Consider the following 27,783-nt stretch of genomic DNA (forward strand, 5'->3'; position numbering starts at 1 on the left):
TGATTATTACAACAGTCTGTGACATCTGTAAAGTATTGTTGAAATACATATTCTGCATGTGCTCCTGATAATTCAGTGTCATTTTGCCTAAAAAAATATAAATTATCCAATAATTTGAATGAAGCAATGTAAATAACACAGTAAAATGATAAGTTAGTGCATAAAAAAAGAATTATCAGATAAGTTGAATTAAGCAACTTTGTATTAAGAGGAGCAGATTGTACTGTAAAATAGACATAAGTTGAAAAGAGGTCATTAAGCAGCATGTGGTGGCTAGTCTTTGTGTCACTTGTGTACATAGCATATGCTGAGTATTCTTAAAAGCAACAAATCTCATTAATGCCCTTTTGTTAGTATCATATGGTATAATTAGTTATGTGAATGTCTTTATCCATCAGAAGCATGGAGCATGCTCGCAGCTGCTGCTAGCATGAAAAAATTAACAGATGAAATTTAAACGGCCACCAACTCAAAAATCCGTACAAATACAACGTGGCAAATGTTCCATCTCTGGTCAAGAAAGGAGAACTGATTAGTCAGGAAATTACAGGCCTGGTAGTCTTGCCTTGAATTATTTTCCTTTGCTTTACACTTGGGGAATGCTTATTTCCGAGGCCAAAGCAGAGAAAAATGAGATGGACATCCATCAAGATGTTCCCTTTGCATTGCTTGAGTACATCTGGGAAATCCCCTGAAGGTGTAAAGCACCTACAGCAGGTGCAAGCATGTTAATATAATGCTAATCAGATAGCATTGATGTCACAATGCCTCCTGCCTCATTTTTTAGGTCCCCACTTGGCATCAGCTAAAACAGAAAGTGGTACATTAGGGCTCAAGTTTAGAATGGAGCATCTTAGAAATTGCAATTCTCGGCATTTAGTTTGCTCCAGTTCTAGTCAGTTAGAATAGTTTCATTTTAGAACAGATTTTTTTTTCAAAAGGAGGCGTGTCCAGCAACTTACGCCTGTTTTGCAAGTTTAGGCAGCGAAAACTTACTCCAAACTAACTTAGAATGGAGTAAGTGTAGATTTTTGTACGCTCAGAAAAACCTTGCCTACACTTATAAATCAGGCGTAGAAACGAAAGATGGGGGGAGGGGGGGGAGGGAAGTTTACAAACATTAAACACTTCACTTTTACAAATAAAGAGCCATAATCAATAATAAATGATAAATAAATCAATAAATCAACCAATAAATCAATCCAAAAAAAATTAAAAAGTAAAATATAAAAAAATATAAAAAATCAATAAATAAAAAATTATTTCTACTCACCTACTGCAGCACCAGGAGCCCTCCAACAGCGGGCTGGGACCCCCCCCCCCCCCACCCCATTGCTTCTCTCTCTGTCTCTGTCAGTGTCTCTCTGTCTGTCAGTGTCTCTGTGTTTCTGACAGCGAGGGGAGGGGGAGGAGGGAGGGGAGGGGAGGGGTGAGCAAGGGGGAGGAGAGGGAGGGAGAGGAGGGGGTGGGGAGGGGGGGAGAGGAGGGGGGAGGGAGGGAAAGGATGAGGGAGAAGGGGGTGGGGAGGGAGGGAGAGGAAGGGGTAGGGAGGGAGGGAAAGGATGCGGGGGGAGGGAGAGGAGGAGGAGGAGGGGAGAGGGAGAGGAGGAGGAGGAGGGAGGGGGGGAGGGAGAGGAGGGGGGAGGGAGGGAGAGGCTGAACGGGCCGGGCCGCCGCCGACACTTCGGGTGGGGTCCGTCCCCAGCGAGATGCCAGGCGGGCCCCGCCGACGACATGGAAGGAGGGAATGGGGAAGGGGAGGGGTGGGGGAGAGGCTGGCCGGGCCAACGACGGCACTTCGAGCAGGGCCCACCCCCAGTGAGATGCCGGGCGGGCCCCGCCGACGACAGTGGGGGGGGGAAGAGGGGGGAGGGAGGGGGGGAAGGCTGAACGGGAGGGAGGGAGAGGAGGCAGCTGAACGGGAGGGAGGTCCGAGTCCCGATCTTTGCCCTGTGAGCCCATTCGGCTAGGGCTGGGGGCGGGCCCCTCCCACACAGCCTCGGGGGCGAGGAGCTACTGCACATGCGTGCACACTCTAGCGCACATGTGCAGAGGTCCCGGCACTCTTTTCAGTGCTGGAACCTGGCTCCGACCCCAACCCCTTGTGCTGTGCCATGCCGAGCACGAAGATGTCCTGAGGAGACCGGAGAATCACAAGGTAAGTTTTCGACGCCCTTTTTCTTCCAGAAAGTCGGCGCACCTTATCGAGATACACCGTTTTTCCAGAGGGCGGAACCTTGGGCCCAAGTAGTGAGCTTAATTCCTTGCATCCAGCCCACTCAGATGGAGTATCTGAGAAGGACCCGGATGCAAAGTTTTGGGGAGAGCCAGGCAGAAAGTAAGTTTATTCTTTTCGCAGGATGAGCAGATGAGATCTAGGGCGATGAAGACCTTCTCGATAGTATTTTTGGACTGCAGTTGACTCTCCTCCACCAGGCACAAGCCCCTGCCAGTGGGTGTTTCTGCACCAGGGCTATGTTAGGAATATCATTTTGACCTGAAGCCAGAAATATAGGTGGATTCAGCACAAGTCAGGTGAACAAACTTCAGGTATGGTCCACCTGACATGCCCAGGCAGAAGGACAAAGGCTCTTGAGTCCTTAATACAGTTTGAAATTAGTGAATGCTTACAGTTGATGTTGTCATTTAAATATCTCTATTGTATATCATGTTTTATGTGCAATCAATGTGATTGCTTATGTCATTGGGTTGTTTCTGACAATTTTTCACTTGAACTTTTTTTCTCCTTTCCAGTTGATGCTGAAATGCAGAGATAAGAAGTGGTATCAGTTCTGAAGACTTCACGAGCTGTTAACAATGTATTAATTTAATAATGCCATTCAGGGAAATGGACATTGTCTCCTTCCACTGGTTGCTGGAAAGGAAATGGCTTTTCTCCTCCAAAATTCCCATTCCTAAAAATGATTTGAAAAATAAATTGACACTTTCTGTTTCCACAAATGATTGAGCTCAAGGCTTAACAAAAGATCTCAGTCCATTGAGATCATTTTACTAGGATTTTATCCTAGAAGCTTATGTTTTCATTTTACTGAATTACAACAGTGGACACATTTTGTTTAAATAGAGCTTTTTCACTCTCAATGGGGGAAGGCAACCTGGTAGCAACTTGTACAGGTTTGAATGATAATGCTCCTATAGAAAATTAGACCTATTTTAACACCTTGCATGAAAAAACACCACCCTTACGATGAAAATCAAAAGCATGTTATTATGGAAGGGGGGAGGGGATGGAATTCATTTCTAGCATAGGCAGAATATAAAAAGAAAAGAAACAAAATATTTATATTTTTAAATCTGCATAGCAAAGCCAAAATGGGCATGTGAACTGCAATAGAGGATTGACTAATTGATGGGCTGATTGAATGAATGGATGTGTTGTTCAGCAAACTGGTAACTATGTTGAATAACAGATAACCTGGCAGTGAATCTTTCACTTTCATTAAAGCTTCCCTTAGCTACAGATTCTGCTTAGCATTAGCATATTACTCTGGTATTGATAAAGAATATGCAGCATGGTTGATGTTAACTACAATAGAGCAGAAGGTCAGACCATCAGATTTCCTTCTTGGTTACTCTGTTACAGGGTAATTTAGGCAAGCTGGTGAAGATCAGACAACCTAATCAAACTGGCTAATATCTTATTCTGCATGGGTTTCTATGCGAAACAGTCATTATCCAGGTTACAGGAGATTGTATACTTTTAGGAGTTGGACAATGCATGTGCCTTTAGGCACCCAGACATTCTGTGCCATCTTGCTCTGGTTATGTTTGGTTTGGTCAGTGGTTTCCCCATCTCTTCCAGTTTGTGTTACTGCTGTAAAACCGTGTCAGCTTACTTCACCTTCACCCATTCTGAAATTAAGTGGGTAGAAGAAAAACAGGATGCAATATCTCAACTAACTTTAAATCAGAATCTCTGTGGCATAACCTTCTGCATGTCTCAAATGTTGCTCATATATCCACTCTCCACTCTGTTGGTTGCTTATAAAAACATACTGATGAATAGAACATAAAGCAAAATATTGGAGATGCTGGAAATCAAATAAAAACAGAAAATGTAATGTTTCCAGCATTTTCTGTTTTAATTACTGATGGGTTGATGTTGGTGTGATGACATTAGGGACAGCATACGCCACTTTGTTGCCAAAGACTCTTGACTACTTGCCAGTACAGAGATTCCAATATCAAACCTATGAAGCATTAATATTATTTCACATTCAGAATGACGTAGTCACCTCTGTTGCTATGCTTCCAAAGTACAAGATTTAACAGAGTTCATATTAGTAGTTTTACAAACAAGTTAAGCACACACTTGAGGGAATCCAGTATTAACTTGACAGTATAATGCATCCTGGGGATTGAGGGGTTGGAAGGTACATTGCTGCCATATTGCTCTGTAATCAGATTCATCCCATTCATTGCTTGAAGTTTTCTTATTTCTAATACACTATTTACAATGTAAACCCTGCGGAGATCTCAATTTGGATCAGGATGACCAGAACTAAATGTGATCCTTCGCTGTTTATGTTGAGGAGTCTGACTGTCAAGATTATGCACTTACCTGCCTAGTACATGGGGATATTTGTTTACTTAATATCAGGCTGTCCATTCCAACTTGATCTGAATCTCCAAATTTACAGCCTAGATATGCACTGAGGTAGAAAGTTGGGGTTTGTACTCAGTTGTGCCCTTCTACTGAATGTTACAATGTCTTTATTTGATCTTTTGAAGTACGTAAACTGCAGGTTTACATCAGATATGATTTTTTTCAAGTGTAGAATAAATGGTGGTTAATGTGTTTCAGATAAAGTCATGTGTTACAATATTGAACCCTTCATTTCTAGTACATGAGTATGCATACAGCCAGAGAAATTTTTTCATGTGTAACAATTATTAAAAATTACGTGAAGCAAGTTTGGACCATCTGAACCCAGTTCTCCGCAGGGCATTTCCATAACACTAAAGGTCCCCCTTGTTTTGGCACTGCTTCAACAATCTTATTCTTGTGCTGTTTTTAATGTCGTTAGTATAGATAGATTAGAACAATTCTGGTCTCTTTCCACAGTCACCAAAGCATATTCTGTAAAACACCAATTATCATTGATCTGGGAGAAGGCAGTCTTTGTAGTTTGCAGAAGTGAAGTGTTCCAATTTTACACATTTTAGTATATTTTGGGGCATTCAAAGAATAGAGTAGAGCAAAATTGTGATATGGAGAGTGCTTTCCTAGTGTACTGAGATTGCTTAATCACCTGCAGCCCCAGTCTATTCAATACTGCCACATAGTCCAATCTCTGTCAGAACTACCTTCCTCCCTTTCCCATTTTTACCAATCCCACTCTTTACCATCGGTAGAACTTATGAACATTAACTTGCCTTTTGATTTATTTTCTTCCTCCCTTCCTCAAATTTCTGATATCAGGAACTAACAATTGGGGAATCAAGCATTGCCGGAATAATATGTTTTGCATTCACTGTCAGGCTCCCATTATTTTCAACGTATGAGAAAACCTTCACAATTCTAGAATTGGTTAACACAAAATAATGCATATTTCAATCGCGTATTTTTATTTCTTTGTGGTGTGTATTTTTTATAAAAATATTGCATTCAGATTTTTAACAAGATATATTTATTTAAAAATAACAAGAGCCTTTGAGTCAATCACAGAAGGATTTCCGATATGCTCCACCCTCTGACCCAGTTACATCCAGTGTAATAACCTATTATGTAAATTTTGCTGATTACAAGGAAGGCAGAAGATGGTGCAAACTGAAAAAGATTTGTGCTATTCCAGACGCGTTAGGTTCAAACCTTATGATAGGTAAAGAATCAACTATTCGTATTTCGTTTCTCGTCAAATTTTCACCTACAAGGTCCTTTGCCTCACAGAAATCCTTCAGCTAGAACAGGTTGATCCTGACCAGGGAGTGTCCCATCGACTCACTCTATCAAATGGAAAGTCAAACAGCTGCAAAGTGTTCCTAAACTGAGAGAACTCCCATTGCTAAGTTAACCAAACTGAGAGGTTTTTTTTTTAACTCTTTTCTCTCCCTGTTTATAATTATTATTGATAAAGGAAACATGACTAGTTAGTTGGTAATATGATCAACTAAATCCAAATTATGCTATGAATAATTTGTTCTTTATATTTCTTGCCAGCATCTTTTTACAAGAAAATAAACTGTCAATTTAATTTTTACATTTTATTTCATATTTAAAAGAATTTTGTCTTATCACAAGGTTGCAATCTCTTCACTCCAGGTGCTAGATCTTGCTAATTTAACTGTTGTACAAATAAAGAACCATAAACCCTTTGTTATTACATATTCGGGTATACCACAGTAAGGAGGAGGAAAGTCTTTCAGATCTGAGATTAATCCTTTATGAACCAAGTTATTTGATTTAGTTGCTTTGATATTTTAATTAGACTTTTATTTCCCAAAACAGAATTCATTTTTTTTTTTACAAGACAGGTACAAATGTTTCTTGATATTTTGTATTGTTTTCATATGAAAGTAATCACCTTCATGTGAATAAGTGAAAACAAATCTGATGAAACTGCAACCTGCAGTTTGGCTAAAAGAATCGTAGGCTCAGATCAAAGGGATGAATAAAATCAAAACTCATCTTTATATTGTGATCTCGGATAATAACATGTATTGTTTATGGTTCCTTGCAAACATTTCATCGCTCTTTCCCATTCTATGAACCAATTAGTTGTAGCATCCCAAGTGATAATCAGCAGGAAAAGCACTTTATTATAATGTCCCATCACTAACATTTTTCTTACGGTTATGCCTACCAAAGACACAGATAATAGCTCACTGGTGACAGTGAATTACTGACATTCTTTCATGCATATGAAAGCCCCATGCTAGTGAATTATGACCGTGTTGCACAAGTGAAAGAATGCTTATGATCACTGTCATCCAAGATGCATTATGTTTATTTTCTGTGAGTGATCAATCCTCTGAATCATACCATAGTCTATAAGTTAGTTTAGAATACCGCATTTGGGATCATTTGCATACATTTATCATTTCACTGGTACCAGTTATCATTGCCCAGAAAAATATTATTCACTCCCAGAAAATAAAGCATTATAGCAAGGTGTAACTATCAAAAATTGTTTATCTAAATATTCAGTATTAAATACAAGTGTGTGTGCAAAGTGTGACAGAAATTCAATACACGGAAAACACTTTTAAATTAATTCTAGTGATTACGCCATGCGATTCAATATTAATTCATGAACAAATAAAGGAAGCTTGATCAGCAAACACGAGTCCATTAACAAACACCTCAATCTTGTTTCAATATGCCATTAAAAGACATTTGACAATGAATATGATCTTTTGCAGATTGAGTTAATTTCAAACACTAAGAATGAAGGACTTAAATGTTAAAAATGTTTCCTTCTAAAATAATTGATTAGAGAGATCTCAAAGCACTGATCCATCATAAAGGTGTCATTAGTGCAAGCTTTCAGAGCGTTGAAGGTTTCCCCTTCAGTAGATGGAGTGTGTTTTTTTTAAATACACAGATACGTAGGTGGAAATAAAAAGTTACATTGAGGAAAATAATTTGATTCTGAAAAGATAAATAGTAAAGGGGTAGACTGTTGATATGCCTGTGTAGATTTATACAGAGATTAGTTATTGATTGACTTCCGTACACAGTGACTATCTGGGCACTTCTTTCACTAGATACGGCACATTGCTGAATGTGCAGGGGTTAAGTATTCTTTGTCCGTGTAGATGTTTAAAGTGGTAGCTTCCGGAGAATCTGAATGTAGGCCATTTATCTGCCAATACTTTGCACCTGGCTCCTCATTTTTAATGATTTAACTTTCTCTCCTTATGCTTCTTTTTGGTGAGAAGAATACTGCTGTTTGTTTATTAAAAATTGTTGGAGATCATTTTCCTGTTGCGTGTTAATTGGACATACATGGCAACCAGCTGGAGGAGTCGACATGCAGCATATTTGATTTTGGTGCTGGGCCTTCATTATAATGTTGTCAGTGAGCTGCCAGTGTGAAACGCAGTGCCCAATAAGCAGATCACCAATCTAGAGATGTGAAATCAGGCGGGGTGGTCGCTTATGAAGGACCTTAAATAGGTGTACTTAGCGTTAGGAATACAAAGAAACAGGACTTTGGAACATCAGGCAACCTGCAGCAACAAACGTATAACATTTCAAAGCTTCTAAGGTGCCTAACTCACAACAACTGTCTCCAATTATTCAATCCAGCTTTCTCTAATAACTGAGGATCCCTTTAACCATGGTTAGTGAGAAGGAGCAGAAATTGGTGGCACTCAGGCAAGCAAAGAAATAAAAGGCGTCAGGGTCTTAACTGAATCATTTGACTGCAATTTGTATATGTGTGTGATGCTCCTGCCTGTTTTCTGACAGGGTGTAGGCCTGCAACAAAAATTCGGGACAAATGTCAACACAGCAGTAAGTTGGCGTGACTATTCACCACTTGATTTTGGTTCTGTTACTGCCCAATTTTTAAGCACAAATGGGGTGGTACTGACATGTAAATTGCCTTTGATATCTCTTTTGCCATTTGAATCACCACTTAGAGCACTTGGCTCTGAAATTGGATGATAGGAGATGCACAAGATTGCCATGGGTATAATTTTTCTTTGGAGGTTTCCCTCCCTTCCATTTTATTCCACAGCAAGGTTGAAATGACATTTTGGGGAATTGTGGGTATAACCCTGCATCTTACTGTTTCATAGTGGAGTTAAATAGAACCCACCAATGTGTAGCGTCATTCAGCCCTCTAGTGCCCTGTACGTGTTTTAGTCAGTGGTTGAATGGGTATTGGAAGTATGTTAGTACTGTACATGTATCAGCATCTAGGCTATGGATCGTTAACTGTCTGGCCGTGACTCCTTGTATAATGGTCAGCTAGTTGCTGCAAGATTTTTGTTTAAAAAAAATATATTCTTTATATCTCTTGAAGGAGCCTTTGTACCTTTTAAACAATTATCACATATCTATTACCCAAGTTTGATAAAAGTTACTGGGGCTTGCATTTTTCTTCTCTAAAATGTACCATTGAGAAGCCAATTTTTAATCTTAAAATACATTGGATTGCACCATTTTTCATTTTACATTGTTGCAGCATATCACTCCAGTGAGCTTTAACATAAAGAGGTGCTCACTGATGTCAGAATTACATATTATTTCACCTAATAGATCATGGAAATTTAAAAAAAATATTGCCTTTAAAGAAAATGTGTTAGTTATTTATATTTATTGGATTGTATTTGTTTGAATATTTGTGAGCTTTGTATCAATGACAATGGTATATTAGAAACAGAGGCCATATTCTGCATCTATTGATAAGACTTATGCCATGCTATTACTGTTGCACTGAGAGAAGGAGCTGTTCATCAGGAATGCCTTTGCAAGGGAAAATGGAAATGATAAAGGGTGGGACAGCAGTGATTTGTTAGTGAGTAGTTGGCCAACTGCTTCCTTTCCTTTACATGACAATTGATCACAAAACACGAAATGAAAATGGTGCAGATGGCAACTTTAACCAACTCATATCATAGGATATATTTACCATTTTTGTGTCATCTTTGACCATCAGAAATTTTGGGATGATCATTTGTTACATGCTGTAAATTAAATGGACAGTGTCATCCTGTTGGAGGTTGAGGTTAGGGAAGTATCAGCCTACATTAGGACAGTGATACATCACTTGTCTATATATTCCCTTTACAAGTGCATGTGACAAAGTGATGGCAGTCTTCTCTATGACAGTTTGAATGTTTGGAATCAGGAGAGGGATTTTCTGTTGTCTGTACCCATTTCAGATGTTCTGTATTTTTGTACCATGATTAAAACAATGCTTTATTTGTTTGAGGCTTATCTAGAAAAACTTTCACAAATAATATTTTTAAACCTTTGTTCTTTGTTCTTTGTAATTATATCACCATAAGCTGTACTTGGTCCAGATTATAAGGGGTTTGCTCATCCCTATGTGTAGATTTGGACGGCTGTCAGTACAGATATGCGAATGTACAGGGCATGCAAATAGTGGTGTAGCATAGCAAAAATGAGCATAGCAATATGGGAAATACTGCTAAACAATTTTACAAATGCTTAGCAAAAACTGTTCAGATTTTTTTGATTGAGTTGCTGCTTAGTACCATGTTTTACTTTTGAAAAGATGTGTATTGCTACTGAAATTCAATTGCTATACAAAATATTTTTGAATAGCAGTTTAGAAAATTGCTTGTCATAATTTTTCATTATTTCTTATCTTGCTGTTTAAAAAAAAGATTAAAGCCAAAAAAGGGAAATAAGGTAGTCTGAAAGTTTTTGGCAGAAATTCAGGAGTTGAAAGTTACCTTATTTCTTAGCCATAAAGTCATGTCTGTGATTTAGCAAGAAGTCATGTGATGTTTCTATGTAACATTTAAAGGGCAGCATTCTAACAGGAAAGGCTAACTGTGACAATCACCATAGCTAACCCTGATGCACCTATTTCAGTGTTTTATTTTAAAACTGCTTCTTCAATGTTACTTCAATGAACTGGCATTTCTGTAGGTTGTAGAATTAAAACTGTATATGGTTGTACATACAATGTTCTATATGTAATGTATATGTTGTACAAGTTTGTTAGTGCATAATGTTGATGCTTTCTATTAAGATGAGGTATTCGTGGAATAAACCTCATTTAAATTATATATGGAAAAAGAGCATTGATAGTTGAAATGTGCAGATTAAAATTCTATGGAATTTTGCTGGAAAACAATCCATTTGTGTAATACATATCAATGCATCTAGCTTTAAAAATACTGTAACAGGGTGTTCAGTTATGTTGAGTTTTTTATATATATACACTAGCTGAAAAAAAATTGTACTGTTCTTGATGGTGCCTAATTACTGGCTCAAAGTCTGAATATCATCGTGTAATTTATCACCTCTAGCCATTGCATAAAAAACAGCCGACAGACAGAATCACCTGTATGTGGATTTTCACCATTCAGTTCCAGTTCAGTATCCTCGTATTAGAGACAAACACACAATTTTACTTGAGGATGTGTTGCATAATGATAAAATTAATGGGAAATAAACATCTGATTGAATTTCTGTCAATTATTTGTAGTTCCTTTCTGAGAACCCATGGGTAAAATGTCAGAATATTAGTTACATCTGGATTTTGGTACCTAATGCATTTAAGGTGGAAAAAAACTTTCCAAACGAAAATGTCCACCAACAAGAGAGGACTCTTCAATTTCTCAGAGTGGCTGCATTCTCAAGAATGCAGGGCCTCATCAATTAACCCATTTGGTCACATTGGCTGCTTTTTACAGTGCTATTGCACTTCTGAATAGGAAGGCATTTCATTAATTCTCCAAGTTATATGCGACAATCAGAGCTAGATCTTGCAGGTGCCACAATCTGTTTATTTTACTCCAAACAATAGTCTCACCATTATTTCATGGAATCCCCAATGCCACTTAATTGCAAAGTAGCCTGCATGCTATTTTTGCTGGCTGTATTCTATGAACTGAAATTTGAACCACTTTCTAAGTAACACTGTCCTGCAAGAAGAATTGTACCCTTCCACTTCTATTTTACAAAAAAGTGTTTAGTGAAAAGGAGATAATGTCTTCTGTGCTATATTTAAAGATGTAGGAGATAAACATTTATATTTGGTTCAAGTGTTCTGTGGACAATGGATAAGCATGTATAACTGTGTACACATTTCACTTAGCACTTCTGATGTTACTGAACTTTTTGCACATCCATTTCCAGGAATGACAGACCTGGGAGACTGCATGCAATTACTCAGCAACCCCAATCAGATAGCAAGAGCTTTAGACTAACCTGAAGGGAAATCTGGCAGCACCCAAGTCAGGGAAAGGGTACTGCAGCATGATTACCTGGTACTAGCTTTCTTTAGAAAGTACTTAGGATTTTCATGTCCTTGTATGTCAGGTGTAGATTTCCCTACTCACAACATACCTGTGTGAACTTGGATTATGCAGCACACATGGCTTCAAAGAATAAGTAGTGAAGCAGATTGTAGTAGAGAATTTCAGGTACAGAAGCCTAGTGGTTATGTTACTGGACTAACAACCGCGACTTCAAATCTCAAGGCAAGTTATGAAACTTAATTCAATAAATAGTTATTTATAAGCCAACTCAAAGGGAAAAAAATAACCATTAGCAAGCCAGTTGGATTTTTCAGACAATCTTTAATGTCCTTCAGGAAACAGATGCCATCCCAACCACGTGAGGCTTACACGTGACTCCAGTCCCATAATATGCTGTTGTAATATTATCTGAAGTGGTCTAACAAGCCACCCTGTTAAAATAAATGGTTAAAGTAGCACATTGAGTTTTCATACAATGTTATGAATGTAAAAAATCTTTCACCAGCATGCATTGCCTATCTACAAAATCTTACTTCCCCTTGTCATATCACGTGTCAACTTTTTTCATTATAAATGTCAATAATTATAATTAATCTCCCTCTGATTCTCAAATTTCCATGAGTTTTGCTATTTAACTATAAATAATATCAAAGTATTATAAAAACAAGGGCAATGTAGGATGTTGAAATAAGAACTGAATTAGGTATATGTGCCCTGGCCTGCTCTCTAAACCCTGCTTCCCCTGAAGAGAATACTTGGTCTTGGTGCAATGCCACATGAGATTGACTAGACATACCAAACCAAATAAACTTTACAAATCAACTGCTGCATTTCAGGAAAGCTGAGCTTTCACATTGACTTTTCCCCTTCATTTCCCACCATATAGGTATTCATTCATGTTGATTAATTTGATTTTTGTTTTGAATTTGAACTGTATTTAAAACAAATTACACATCCCAAGTGAGCAGCTTTAATTAGCCCAAAGCAAATGAAAACACATGAGGCTTCACAATTTTTTTGTCCACCTTTTGGGAGAGAATGGTTTGGGAACTAATCCACGACACCCACCCAGTGGACTTGCTGGGCAGATTTTGTCAATAAAATTAATAAGCCATTTTTAAAAGTGCTCAGGTTTAGGGTTGTGATTGGGAAATTTAGTAGACAGACAGAAATCAGAAAGCACTTTTTCCACAGAGTGATCAACAGCCAGAACACATTGCCAGGAAGATCAGGACTTATTTTAAAAAGTAAAAGGTATTGTAATGAGAAGACAGGTAAGTTTTGTGAAAGATTGAAAGAAAATGGGCTGAAAGACATTCTTCATCCAAACCCATCTTGTTATAAGAAATAGGATCAGGAGTAGGCCATACGGCCCCTCGAACCTGCTCCGCCATTCAATAAGATCATGGCTGACCTGATCACAGACTCAGCTCCACTTCCCCACCACCCATTCCCCATAACCCCTTATCGTTTAAGAAACTGTCTATTTCTGTCTTAAATGTATTCAATGTCCCAGCTTCCACAGCTCACTGAGGCAGTGAATTCTAGAGATTTACAACCCTCAGAAGAAATTTCTCCTCACCTCTGTTTTAAATGGGCGGCCCCTTATTCGAAGATCATGCCCTCTAGTTCTAGTCTCCCCCATCAGTGGAAATATCCTCTCCGCATCCACCCTGTCAAGCCCCCTCATAATCTTATACATTTCGATAAGATCACCTCTCATTCTTCTGAATTCCAATGAGTAGAGGCCCAACCTACTCAACCTTTCCTCATGTCAACCCCCTCATCCCTGGAATCAACCTAGTGAACCTTCTCTGAACTACCTCCAAAGCAAGTATATCCTTTCATAAATATGGAAACCAAAACTGCACTCAGTATTCCAGGTGTGGCCTCGCCAATACCTTATATAGCTGTAGCAAGACTTCCCTGCTTTTATACTCCATCCCCTTTGCAATAAAGGCCAAGATTCCATTGGCCTTCCTGATCACTTGCTGTACCTGCATACTATCCTTTTGTGATTTCATGCACAAGTACCCCCAGGTCCTGCTGTACTGCGGCACTTTGCAATCTTTCTCCATTTAAAAACTAACTTGCTCCTGGATTTTTTTTCTGCCAAAGTGCATGACCTCACTTTCTAACATACTCCATCTGCCAAATTTTTGCCCACTCACTTAGCCTGTCTATGTCCTGTTGCAGATTTTTTTGTGTCCTTACAAAGATGGGAGGAAAAGCAATGTGTATCATCAACAAACTTGGCTACGTTCCACTCAGTCCCTTCTTCCACGTCGTTAATATAGATTGTAGATAGTTGGGGTCCCAGCACTGATCCCTGCAGCACCCCATTAGTTACTGGTTGCCAACCACAGAATGAACCATTTATCCTGACTCTGTTTTCTGTTAGTTGGCCAATTCTCTATCCATGCTAATATATTACTCATGAACTTTTATTTTCTGCAGTAACCTTTTATGTGGCACCTTGAGGGGTTAAACTAATGGCAGGGGGATGGGAACCTATGCAGGGAAGTAAAATGGGGGCAGAAGCAAAAGATAGCAAGAAGAAAAGTAAAATTGGAGGGCAGAGAAATCCAAGGCAAAAATCAAAACTGTCCACATTACAGCAACAGTCCAAAGGGACAAAGTGTGTTAACAAGACAAGCCTGAAGGCTCTGCCTCAATGTGAGGAGTATTCAGAATAAGGTGGACAAATTAACCGTGCAGGCAGCTATTAACGAATATGATATAATTGGGATTACGGAGACACGGCTCCAGGGTGACCAAGGCTGGAAATTCAACATCCAGGGGTATTCAACATTCAGGAAGGATAGAGAAAAAGGAAAAGGAGGTAAGGTAGCATTGATGGTTAAAGAGGAAATTAACACAATAGTAAGGAAGGACATTATAGCTTGGATGATGTGGAATCTGTATGGGTAGAGCTGTGGAATACCAAAGGGCAGAAAACGCTAATAGGAGTTGTGTACAGACCACCAAACAGTAATATTGAGGTTGGGGACAGTATTAGGGATTAGAAATTAGCAACAAAAAATTAGGGATGCATGCAATAAAGATACAGCAGTTATCATAGGCGACTTTAATTTACATATAGATTAGGCTAACCAAACTGATAGCAGTACAGTGGAGGAGGATTTCCTGGAGTGTATTAGGGATGGTTTTCTAGACGACTATGTCGAGGAACCAACTAGAGGGCTGGCCATCCTAGACTGGGTGATGTGTAATGAGAAAGGACTAATTAGCAATCTTGTTGTGCAAGGCTCCTTGGGGAAGAGTGACCATAATATGGTAGAATTCTTTATTAAGATGGAGAGTGACACAGTTAATTCAGAGACTAGGGTCCTGAACTTGAGGAAAGGTAACTTTGATGGTATGAGACATGAATTGGCTAGAATAGACTGGAGAATGATACTTAAAAGGATTGACGGTGGATAGGCAATGGCAAACATTTGAAGATCACATGGATGAACTTCAACAATTGTACATCCCTGTCTGGAGTAAAAATAAAACGGGGAAGGTGGCTCAACCATGGCTAACAAGGGAAATTAGTGATAGTGTTAAATCCAAGGAAGTGGCATATATGGCCAGAAAAAGCAGCAAACCTGAGGACTGGGAGAAATTTAGAATTCAGCAGAGGAGGGCAAAGGGTTTAATTAGGAGGGGGGAAATAGAGTATGAGAGGAAGCTTGCTGGGAACATAAAAACTGACTGCAAAAGCTTCTATAGATATGTGATGAGAAAAAGATTAGTGAAGACAAACGTAGGTCCCTTGCAGCCAGAATCAGGTGAATTTATAATGGGGAACAAAGAAACGGCAGACCAATTGAACAAATACTTTGTGTCTTCCTTCCTTCAGAACTAAATAACATTTTGGATATACTAGAGGACCGAGGGTCTAGCGAGAAGGAGAAACTGAAGGAAATCCTTATTAGGTGGAAAATTGCGATAGGGAAATTGATGGGATTGAAAGCCGATAAATCCCCGGGGCCTGATAGTCTGCATCCCAGAGTACTTAAGGAAGTGGCCCTAGAAATAGTGGATGCATTGGTGATCATTTTCCAACAGTCTATCGACTCTGGATCAGTTCCTATGGTCTGGAGGGTAGGTAATGTAACACCATTTTTTTTTTTAAAAGGAGGGAGAGAGAAAACAGAGAATTATAGACCAGTTAGCCTGACATCAGTAGTGGGGAAAATGTTGGAATTGTAAGAGAAAATTGGCATTAGGGGTATAAGCGAAATAAGGTTTAAATTACCGGCTTCTACATTGGCTCAGCAAAAGGGACAGAAGGTCTGTGGCTGACCTCACATTCTGACATTCCAGTACCAAGGACCCAGAGGCCTCTGATTCAACATTGATGTACAATTGATGTACCAAAACATTAGATAACATTAAGGTACGTCCAGTCCAACAAGATAAGACTCTGTAAAAAGACTAAACAGACTTTTAGGCGCTATGTACGATCAACAAATTCTAACCCAATGAGGTCATCCCAGTTAAAGTCTAAAAGTTGCCGTGAGATCTTGGTCTGTCAATCCAAAATATTACTATTAAGGTAACCCAATTAGAGATCGAGGGAGGTTGTAGCGGGGGGGGGGGGGGGGGGGGGGTGAAGGGATCTATGAAATGTATAAATGATGTACAATTTTGTTATTCAGAGAACATCTCCACTCACAGGCGGCTGTGATGAGAAGTGTTCCCGGACATCCGTAATTAAAGATTGTTATACCTTGCCATCTGTTTCCATCTAATACTTCGAGGGCTGCTACGCGGGTTGGGATGAGCGTCGACCCTTTATATCAAAGGGCCCGCTTGTGGGAAGAGAAGCCTTCCCATTTTCCCCTTCAGAATCAATTATTAAAGATGAAATAGCAGCGCATTTGGAAAGCAGTGACAGGATCAGTCCAAGTCAGCATGGATTTGTGAAAGGGAAATCCTGCTTGACAAATCTTCTAGAATTTTTTGAGGATGTAACTAGTAGAGTGGACAGGGAGAACCAGTGGATGTGGTGTATTTGGACTTTCAAAAGGCTTTTGACAAGGTCCCACACAAGAGATTGGTGTGCAAAATTAAAGCACATGGTATTGGGGGTAATGTACTGACGTGGATAGTGAACTGGTTGGCAGACAGGAAGCAGAGAGTCGGGATAAACGGGTCCTTTTCAGAATGGCAGGCAATGACTAGTGGGGTGTCGCAGGGCTCAGTGCTGGGACCCCAGTTCTTTACAATATACATTAATGATTTAGATGAAGGAATTGAGAGTAATATCTCCAAGTTTGCAGATGACACACAGCTGGGTGGCGGTGTGAGCTGTGAGGAGGATGCTAAGAGGCTGCAGGGTGACTTGGACAGGTTAGGTGAGTGGGCAAATGCATGGCAGATGCAGTACAATGTGGATAAATGTGAGGTTATCCACTTTGGTGGCAAAAACACGAAGGCAGAATATTATCTGAATGGCGGCAAATTAGGAAAAGGGGAGGTGCAACGAGACCTGGGTGCATTGGTACATCAGTCATTGAAGGTAGGCATGCAGGTGCAGCAGGTGGTGAAGGCAGCAAATGGTATGTTGGCCTTCATAGCTGGGGATTTGAGTATAGGAGCAGGGAGGTCTTGCTGCAGTTGTACAGGACCTTGGTGAGGCCTCACCTGGAATATTGTGTTCAGTTTTGGTCGTCTAATCTGAGGAAGGACGTTCTTGCTTTTGAGGGAGTGCAGCGAAGGTTCAACAGACTGATTCCCGGAATGGCAGGACTGACATATGAGGAGACTTGATCGACTGGGCCTGTATTCACTGGAGTTTAGATGAATGAGAGGGGATCTCATAGAAACATATAAAATTCTGACAGGACTGGACAGGTTAGATGCAGGAAGAATGTTCCCGATGTTGGGGAAGGCCAGAACCAGGGGTCACAGTCTAAGGATGAGGAGTAAGCCAGTTAGGACCGAGATGAAGAGAAACTTCTTCACTCAAAGAGTTGTTAACCTGTGGAATTCTCTTCCGCAGAGTTGTTGATGCCAGTTTGTGAGATATATTCAAGAGGGAGTTAGATGTGGCCCTTACGGCTAAAGGGATCAAGGGGTATGGAGAGAGAGCAGGAATGGGGTACTGAGGTGAATGATCAGCCATGATCTTATTGAATGGTAGTGCAGGCTCAAATGGCCTACTCCTGCACCTATTTTCTATGTTTCTATGTATGTTTATCAAATGCCTTCTGGAAGTCCAAATACACCACGTCCACTAGTTCCCCTTTATCCATCCTGTTCGTTACATCCTCAAAGAATTCCAGAAAATTTGTCAAACATGACTTCTCCTTCATAAATCCATGCTGACTGCCTGACCAAATTTTGCTTTTCCAAATGTCCTGCTACTGCTTCTTTAATAATGGACTCCAACATTTTCCCAACCACAAATGTTAGGCACCTGAAAAATGGGTTACTAGTTTAAAAATAAGAAATGGGAGCAGCAGGTCATTTGGCCCCTCGAGCCTGCTCTGTCATTCAATAAGATCATGCTGATCTGTCCATACAAACAGCAAAGTATAAATCCAAATAAAGCATTATGAAATTTGGTTTCATTTTGTTCTGTATTTACCAATAAAGCAAAAACAAAGTCTGTATCTAGTAAAACATTATCTTCAAATATATTCTTGTACAGGTAGTTTGAAACCATTTACAGCTGAACAGCAAAAATGTTCAACTTATTACATTGCTATTAGAGCCAAACTGTTTCTGAATAATGTTCTCAGTTTACAATAACAACATTTTTTACAAAACTGATCTTCCTGTTTAAAAGCAATCTTTATTTGAAAAAAGATTAAAAAACAAATACAGAACAATTTCCTCAACAGGTTTGATTCATAGGAATAATGTTGCATTAACAGCTAGACATCTCAATTGTATTAACGAGCAAGTGTTTGACTTCAATCTAAATAGATCAGTTTACATCGCAAAATATATTCATATTATGCGCCGTCTCATTGCCATAGCTGAGCTTGCTGCCAATTAATGGCTGGAAGTAGATTATTATACTGAACAGTTTAGAATAACTTTGCTTGTGGAGAGGCAGTGATAACTGGTACAGTACCTTTCTCTCATTAAGAGTACTGCTCCTTTCAGTCACTGAAATCCCTGTTGCGAAGTAATTTATAGGTCCTTGGCAGGGAGTTTTACCAATTCTTAATCATGTTAATTACAGTGGCAGAATAATCCACCTGAAGGGGGGGGGGGGGGGGACTTGCCAATCAGCTTGCTTTATAACCAAAAGCAGATCTCCAAACACAATGCAGTGATTTCATGATATTCTCTGCAGCACATTCTTCCTTCCCAGCTAAAAGAATTTGAGATGAACCGCAGTTATCCAAAGCTGTCATTCTACACAACAGCCAAAAGTGAGATAAGTGGTATCCTAATAGATATCTCAGGTGCCATTAAATTATCTGTACAAGATGTAAAAAGTTAGCCTCTTGCCTATATGAAAGTTATTTTTTATTTAATTAAAATTACTGAATTTAATTAAACACTGAAGGTAGTTAATATTTGTGATGATATGGGACAGCAGCTACAGTATTACAAAATTTCCCATCCTAAGACAGTTCCTTTATTCTAGAATCTCCCTGTAAAATAGTCTTCATTAAATTAATTCCAGAACACTACATTCAAATTACTTTGATTTTTATAAATAATATTGATTCTTTGCAGAGTAAAATTTCCACCAACTCCCAATGAAACAAGCTTGACGTAACCCTCAATCTTCCAACACAAATGCCAGCAATTCACTATCGAGAATTGAAACTTTCAGATTTGATTTATTTGAAAATATATATTAATTATATTCTAAATAAAGCAGTACAAAACTCTTTCATTTTCTTGAGCTGTATATTAAATAGCACCAATTATAAGTCATGTATCCAATAGTATAAAGTAAATATGCAAGAAATTCATCTACATTTTTAAATTTGACAAATTCTGCATTACAAGTCTAAGTCTTGAAGGTTCCCCCAACTGGGACCAATCTTTACTTTGACACAGAGTTTCACCAGCAGTTTCATAGCATTTTCCATTTCATTTTTCATTATCTGAGCAACCTGAGGCGGGGCAGAAGAATGAGAAAAAAAAAATGAATAAAACTCACAATTTGATCAGTAACCTAAATCCCGGTGAGAAAATCTCGAGATGTAAAGGTTGGTTTGTCAGTGTAGAGGATAAACAGAAAAGCAACAGAGAACATCACAGATTCTCCCTCCACTGGTTTCAGCACCTGTGCTGCAGAATACTCCATCATTAAGGTAATCCAAGACTGATTCAGCCCAACTGGTGCTCTGATGGCAAGCAACTCATGACATGATCAGCTACAATAGGAAACTACCTCCACCTTTTGTACCCTACACTGGCTAATCCCAGAGCAGTTGCAGCGCAGACCACAGAGCTGAGCACCTGTAAACGATTTAGTTTGGATGTGAGAGCAGAAACAATCTCTAACAACATTTTGTACATGGGAAAGAGAGATCAAACAGACTTGATTTCTTTAGTAACCACAGTCTGTTGAATTTAATTTCATATTGAGGAGAGACAGAAAAATGAATGGAAGAAAGTAAAGCATGTTCCATACTTTTGCCTCATGGACTTCTTCAGCTATTCCAATTGAAATACCCAAATTCAATGCATTTCAGAGTTCAATTGTTTGTGCAGAGATCTGGAATCACAATTCAGACTCAGCATTCGAACCAACTGCATGGGCCGAGTAGTTACTCCTGTTAATAAATAGGTTTCACCACAGCAGCTCCATGTATTTCTTTTTCTGTCCAATTGTCTCCGCTCTTGCCTCAGTTCATCCGCTGCTGAAGCCCTCATCCATGCCTTTGTTACCTCTAGACTTCGTTATTCCAACACACTCCTGGCTGGCCTCCCACATTCTACCCTACATAAGCTAGAGGTGATCCAAAACTCAGCTGTCCGTGTCCTAACTCGCACCAAGTCTCGCTTACCCATCACCCTTCTGCTCACTGACCTACATTGGCTTGCGGTTAAGCAACACCTCAATTTCAAAATTCACATCCTTATTTTCAAATTCCTCCATGGCCTCGCCCCTCCCTATTTCTGTAATCTCCTCCAGCCCCACAACCTCCTGAGATATCTGCGTTCCTCTAATTATGCCCTCTTGAGCATACCTGATTATAATCGCTCAACCATTGGTGGCCATGCCTTCTGTTGCCTAGTCCCCAAGCTCTGGAGTTCCCTGCCTAAATCTCCCCACCTCTCTTTCGTCCTTCAAGATGCCCCTTAAAACCTACCTCTTTGACCAAGCTTTTGGTCATCTGCCCTGATTTCTCCTTATTTGGCTCGGTGTCAAATTTTTTATCTCGTAATACTCCTGCAAAGGACTTTGGGATGTTAAAGGCTCTATATAAATACAAGTTGTTATCTGCTATATCCCTATTCTTTTTACATACCTTCTAATAGTTTTCTTTTGTGTTTAATTCCTTCCTAAATGTTGTGATTAATGTGCCAGTGTAACTATTTGTACTGCACTTTTTTTGACAGACATGCGTCTGTCAAGCTTCGGCACCCCCTCCTGGCCCTGAATCATTCCCTCCACGTGGTGCCGAGAAGCAGGATCTCAGGCCCGAGACTCCACTCAGGCCCCGACTCTCTTCGCCTGCTCAGGCCCCGGCCCCGACTCTCTGACCCCAACCCCATTTGCCCTCTTGGTGGGCCAAGAGCGACAACTGGGGGGCCAGGAACGGGGGGGGCTGAGAGGGCCCGTGGGCAGCCGCTGAGGGCCGAGAGTGGTGGAAGAGAGAGAGAGAGAGAGAGAGAGTGTGGGGGGCGGGAACGAAAGGGAGAGAGGGAACTCAGGGAAGACTGATCATGTTCTTCCAACCCTCTACAAGGGACATCGTTGGAGTGAATGATAAACAGGAGTCACGACACTGTCACTATTCGCTTCATACCCAATAAATCTGTTAACAATTCGTACACAATGTTCCATCTATGGTTGAGGGGGTTGGGGGGGGGGGGGTGGTGGTGGGTAGGGATGTACTTGGACTGGGGTAAGGCACTTTGGCTCGGGGAGGTATGCACTTTGACTAGGGTGAGGCATTTTGGCTGGCCCTTGCTGTCTTCTGGGGAGCTCTTTCCTCTGTCGCTTCAAAGGTCAAAGTGGATCGAGTTACAATTTGCAAAGTCAGTGAGACCATGGGATGGGCGGTTCCAGTTACATATTTCTGTGAAACTTCAGGGTGTGGCTTATCCTCCAAGGGGACCGATCATAGACAAAGGGTGGAGAATGATGGCCATTTTTGCAGTACACTACAAATAAGCACATCCTTAATGTGCAGCCATCCATTTAATATTCTAATAGCATTTTGTGTGGAAAAAAATACTAACTTCCCATTATTAATCTTAAATTTATCCCCTTTTTTAACCAATTTACTGACCAGTGGAAAAATGTTTTCACTATTTACTATTTGATAATTTTGAACAATTGTATTAAATCTCCCCTTAAATCCCTTGCATTACAACCCTAATACTATTTATCCCTGGTACTTTCTTAGTGAATTTGCATTAACAGCCTTTTCCATGGCTCCAATATCTTTTCTATAATGGGATGTGCAAAACTGAACATGATACTCCAACTACAGCATAACTAATGAGTTACACAGATTCATCATCACATCCTTGCTTTTGTATTCATTTCATAACTCAGAATTCCATTGGCACATTTTCTGGCATTGTTCATTTATATTTTGAGACTGAAATGAGCACTACTTGACAAAAGAGAGCAGGCAGGTAAGTGAGCAAATTCTTCACATTCCTACCTGTATCACGTCATTCTCTACAACTTCATAAAGCAGTTCGTCATGCAGCTGCAAGATGAAAAAACCTCCATTATCTGGCCGGTACACTTCTCGCCGTTTCTTCCTTTCAATTATATCTACATTTGGGTGTAAATATCAGTTATTCTCAAATTAAAAACCCACTGAACACTTCACTCAATTTGATCACAATCTCCTCACAGCCTCATAACCTAATCAGAGTCTGAAGCGTCAACAAATGTACCTACAATACTAGAAAATAGTAGGGATCAGGTTCATTCACTTAGACTCCAAATTCAATCTGAATTTTATGGGAGAGTATACCAGGAAAATCTTTCATTTCCTCTAATTTACTCAAATGCTCAGGAACAGGGGCAAGAACTCCAGCCATTTTGATTGGTGCTCAAGGTGCTCCTTACATCAGTGGACTGGTGTGGCGGTGGTTTCATATATGACAAGGAGATTGGAGTGAAATTAACACGTGCGTAACTATTTCCCATCCCCCACCGGTCAAATATTAAGCACTAGGCCATGTTCCCCACCCACCAATGTACCAGGAATTTAATTAAGTCACTACTGCAGCAGACCTTCCAAGGAAAAATGTTTTAAGAGGCGAAGATTCAGTTAAATGCTGAAACACAAAAGTATAGCCAAAATCTGGGGGGATTTTGAGGTTGTCTTAGGCTCCTAGAAGCTTTTCGTGTCACAAACCCTTAAGTTTATGTTTTGAATAAGAAAAAACTAGTACAATATCACTGCATATTAATAACGGTAGGTGATTGCTTAGAAGGGTGTACCTCTGGAATACTCGTAGGGAGTGAATGGAGGCAGCACATTCCCTTACAGCACAAGTGAATCTCTTAATAATGTAAATTAAACAAATATTTTAAAATATTTTTCACAGGTCTGAAGTATAATCCATGTAAAGATTGTAATCACTTTTTACATTAAATCAGTCTCCTCTTCAACTTATCCTGGCTTGTTGCCATGCCAAAATTTTGGTCAGAATAAGGAGCCCATGTGATGCATAGCATCTGCCATGTGATGAAATGATAGCACAGCATCATGCTGGCAACCTCAGCTGGACTGACAAGAACTGGGCTTCACCAATGGTTTCTATCCAAATTGCCGGTTGCATGGCCAGGAACAGCTGGAATTGGTGGTCCATGCAGATTGAAGAGGTCATGGCTCAGTCAATTCACTCCAGAGAAAAATAACTTTTAATTCTAGCTTAAAGGAATTAAGGTCCTATGAACCCAGTGAAGCAGCCGTTAGTCACAGGACAACAGCGCAGGCAGGGAGGCAATAAAAGGCAATCAGCATGTGCAGTAACATTATGAATGATGCTTATTTATTATCCCAGAAGTCATAAATTGCAGTCCCATATCTGACAAACTTAAGCTATAAGATCCCAGCAGATTGGCAAACTGCAAATGTAACGCCCCTATTTAAAAAAGGAAGCAGACAAAAAGCAGGAAACTATAGACCAGTTAGCCTAACATCTGTGGTTGGGAAAATGTTGGAGTCCATTATTAAAGAAGCAGTAGCAGGACATTTGGAAAAGCAAAATACAGTCAGGTAGAGTCAGCATGGATTTATGAAGGGGAAGTCATGTTTGACAAATTTGCTGGAATTCTTTGACAATGTAACGAACAGGGTGGATAAAGGGGAACCAGTGGATGTAGTGTATTTTGACTTCCAGAAGGCATTTGACAAGGTGCCACATAAAAGGTTACCTAGTCAGGTTGCTAGTCAGAGTAGGAATCGCAGGATAGCGCAAATGAATACGTGGCTTGAGCAGTGGTGCAGCAGGGAGGGATTCAAATTCCTGGGGCATTGGAACCGGTTCTGGAGGAGGTGGGACCAGTACAAACCGGATGGTCTGGACGGTCTGCACCTGGGCAGGACCGGAACCAATGTCCTCGGGGGAGTGTTGGTTAGTGCTGTTGGGGAGGAGTTAAACTAATATGGCAGGGGGATGGGAACCAATGCAGGGAGACAGAGGGAAACAAAAAGGAGACAAAAGCAAAAGACAGAAAGGAGATGAGGAAAAGTGGAGGGCAGAGAAACCCAAGGCAAAGAACAAAAAGGGCCACTGTACAGCAAAATTCTAAAAGGACAAAGGGTGTTAAAAAAAACAAGCCTGAAGGCTTTGTGTCTTAATGCAAGGAGTATCCGTAATAAAGTGGGTGAATTAACTGTGCAAATAGATGTCAGCAAATATGATGTGATTGGGATTACAGAGACGTGGCTCCAGGATGATCAGGGCTGGGAACTCAACATCCAGGGGTATTCAACATTCAGGAAGGATAGAATAAAAGGAAAAGGAGGTGGGGTAGCATTGCTGGTTAAAGAGGAGATTAATGCAATAGTTAGGAAGGACATTAGCTTGCATGATGTGGAATCTATATGGGTAGAGCTGCAGAACACCAAAGGGCAAAAAACATTAGTGGGAATTGTGTACAGACCTCCAAAAAGTAGTAGTGATGTTGGGGAGGGCATCAAACAGGAAATTAGGGGCGCATGCAATAAGGGTGCAGCAGTTATAATGGGTGACTTTAATATGCACATAGATTGGGCTAGCCAAACTGGAAGCAATACGGTGGAGGAGGATTTCCTGGGGTGCATAAGGGATGGTTTTCTAGACCAATATGTCGAGGAACCAACTAGGGGGAGGCCATCTTAGACTGGGTGTTGTGTAATGAGAGAGGATTAATTAGCAATCTCGTTGTGCGAGGCCCCTTGGGGAAGATTAACCATAATATGGTGGAATTCTGCATTAGGATGGAGAATGAAACAGTTAATTCAGAGACCATGGTCCAGAACTTAAAGAAGGGTAACTTGTAACTTTGAAGGTATGAGGCGTGAATTGGCTCGGATAGATTCGCGAATGATAATTAAGGGGTTGACTGTGGATGGGCAATGGCAGACATTTAGAGACTGCATGGATGAACTACAACAATTGTACATTCCTGTCTGGCGTAAAAATAAAAAAGGGAAGGTGGCTCAACCGTGGCTATCAAGGGAAATCAGGGATAGTATTAAAGCCAAGGAAGTGGCAAACAAATTGGCCAGAAATAGCAGCGAACCCGGAGACTGGGAGAAATTTAGAACTCAGCAGAGGAGGACAAAGGGTTTGATTAGGGCAGGGAAAATGGAGTACGAGAAGAAGCTTGCAGGGAACATTAAGACGGATTGCAAAAGTTTCTATAGATATGTAAAGAGAAAAAGGTTAGTAAAGACAAACGTAGGTCCCCTGCAGTCAAAATCAGGGGAAGTCATAACTGGGAACAAAGAAATGGCGGAACAATTGAACAAGTACTTTGGTTCGGTATTCACTAAGGAGGACACTAACAACCTTCCGGATATAAAAGGGGTCAGAGGGTCTAGTAAGGGGGAGGAACTGAGGGAAATCCTTATTAGTCGGGAAATTGTGTTGGGGAAATTGATGGGATTGAAGGCCGATAAATCCCCAGGGCCTGATGGACTGCATCCCAGAGTACTTAAGGAGGTGGCCTTGGAAATAGCGGATGCATTGACAATCATTTTCCAACATTCCATTGACTCTGGATCAGTTCCTATGGAGTGGAGGGTAGCCAATGTAACCCCACTTTTTAAAAAAGGAGGGAGAGAGAAAACAGGGAATTATAGACCGGTCAGCCTGACATCGGTAATGGGTAAAATGATGGAATCAATTATTAAGGATGTCATAGCAGCGCATTTGGAAAGAGGTGACATGATAGGTCCAAGTCAGCATGGATTTGTGAAAGGGAAATCATGCTTGACAAATCTTCTGGAATTTTTTGAGGATGTTTCCAGTCGAGTGGACAAGGGAGAACCAGTTGATGTGGTATATTTGGACTTTCAGAAGGCGTTCGACAAGGTCCCACACAAGAGATTAATGTGCAAAGTTAAAGCACATGTGATTGGGAGTAGTCTGCTGACATGGATTGAGAACTGGTTGTCAGACAGGAAGCAAAGAGTAGGAGTAAATGGGTACTTTTCAGAATGGCAGGCGGTGACTAGTGGGGTACCGCAAGGTTCTGTGCTGGGGCCCCAGCTGTTTACACTGTACATTAATGATTTGGGCGAGGGGATTAAATGTAGTATCTCCAAATTTGCGGATGACACTAAGTTGGGTGGCAGTGTGAGCTGTGAGGAGGATGCTATGAGGCTGCAGAGCGACTTGGATAGGTTAGGTGAGTGGGCAAATGCATGGCAGATGAAGTATAATGTGGAGAAATGTGAGGTTATTCACTTTGGTGGTAAAAACAGAGAGACAGACTATTATCTGAATGGTGACAGATTAGGAAAAGGGGAGGTGCAACGAGACCTGGGTGTCATGGTACATCAGTCATTGAAGGTTGGCATGCAGGTACAGCAGGCGGTTAAGAAAGTAAATGGCATGTTGGCCTTCATAGTGAGGGGATTTGAGTACAGGGGCAGGGAGGTGTTGCTACAGTTGTACAGGGCCTTGGTGAGGCCACACCTGGAGTATTGTGTACAGTTTTGGTCTCCTAACCTGAGGAAGGACATTCTTGCTATTGAGGAAGTGCAGCGAAGGTTCACCAGACTGATTCCCAGGATGGCGGGACTGAGATATAAAGAAAGACTGGATCAACTGGGCTTGTATTCACTGGAGTTCAGAAGAATGAAAGGGGACCTCATAGAAACGTTTAAAATTCTGATGGGTTTAGATGCAGGAAGAATGTTCCCAATGTTGGGGAAGTCCAGAACCAGGGGTCACAGTCTAAGGATAAGGGGTAAGCCATTTAGGACCGAGATGAGGAGAAACTTCTTCACCCAGAGAGTGGTGAACCTGTGGAATTCTCTACCACAGAAAGTTGTTGAGGCCAATTCACTAAATATATTCAAAAAGGAGTTAGATGTAGTCCTTACTACTAAGGGGATCAAGGGGTAAGCCGAGAAAGCAGGAATGGGGTACTGAAGTTGCATGTTCAGCCATGAACTCATTGAATGGTGGTGCAGGCTAGAAGGGCCGAATGGCCTACTCCTACACATTATTTTCTAT

At 40.5% G+C, this 27,783-nt stretch overlaps 2 protein-coding genes across 9 annotated transcripts in view; one reads left to right on the plus strand and one right to left on the minus strand.

Annotated features, from left to right (window-relative positions):
• Positions 1 to 6,221, plus strand: part of LOC139276085 (syntaxin-binding protein 5-like) — a 671,748-nt gene extending 665,527 nt beyond the window's left edge. For all 7 annotated transcript variants that reach the window (XM_070893547.1, XM_070893550.1, XM_070893548.1 and 4 more), the window contains one exon: positions 2,755 to 6,221. In XM_070893547.1, coding sequence (XP_070749648.1) covers positions 2,755 to 2,796 — 42 coding nt within the window. In that variant the 3' untranslated portion in view covers positions 2,797 to 6,221. The remainder of the gene's footprint in view (positions 1 to 2,754) is intronic.
• Positions 6,222 to 18,783: 12,562 nt separating this feature from the next.
• The window catches only part of polq (polymerase (DNA directed), theta), a 140,193-nt gene continuing 131,193 nt past the window's right edge, over positions 18,784 to 27,783 (minus strand). For both annotated transcript variants that reach the window (XM_070893556.1, XM_070893555.1), the window contains 2 exons: positions 22,755 to 22,870; positions 18,784 to 20,021 (listed from right to left, as the gene is read on the minus strand). In XM_070893556.1, the coding sequence (XP_070749657.1) occupies positions 19,908 to 20,021; positions 22,755 to 22,870 (230 nt within the window). In that variant the 3' untranslated portion in view covers positions 18,784 to 19,907. The remainder of the gene's footprint in view (positions 20,022 to 22,754; positions 22,871 to 27,783) is intronic.

Source organism: Pristiophorus japonicus, chromosome 11, assembly GCF_044704955.1.
Source record: "Pristiophorus japonicus isolate sPriJap1 chromosome 11, sPriJap1.hap1, whole genome shotgun sequence".
NCBI classification, from domain to species: Eukaryota; Metazoa; Chordata; class Chondrichthyes; family Pristiophoridae; genus Pristiophorus; species Pristiophorus japonicus.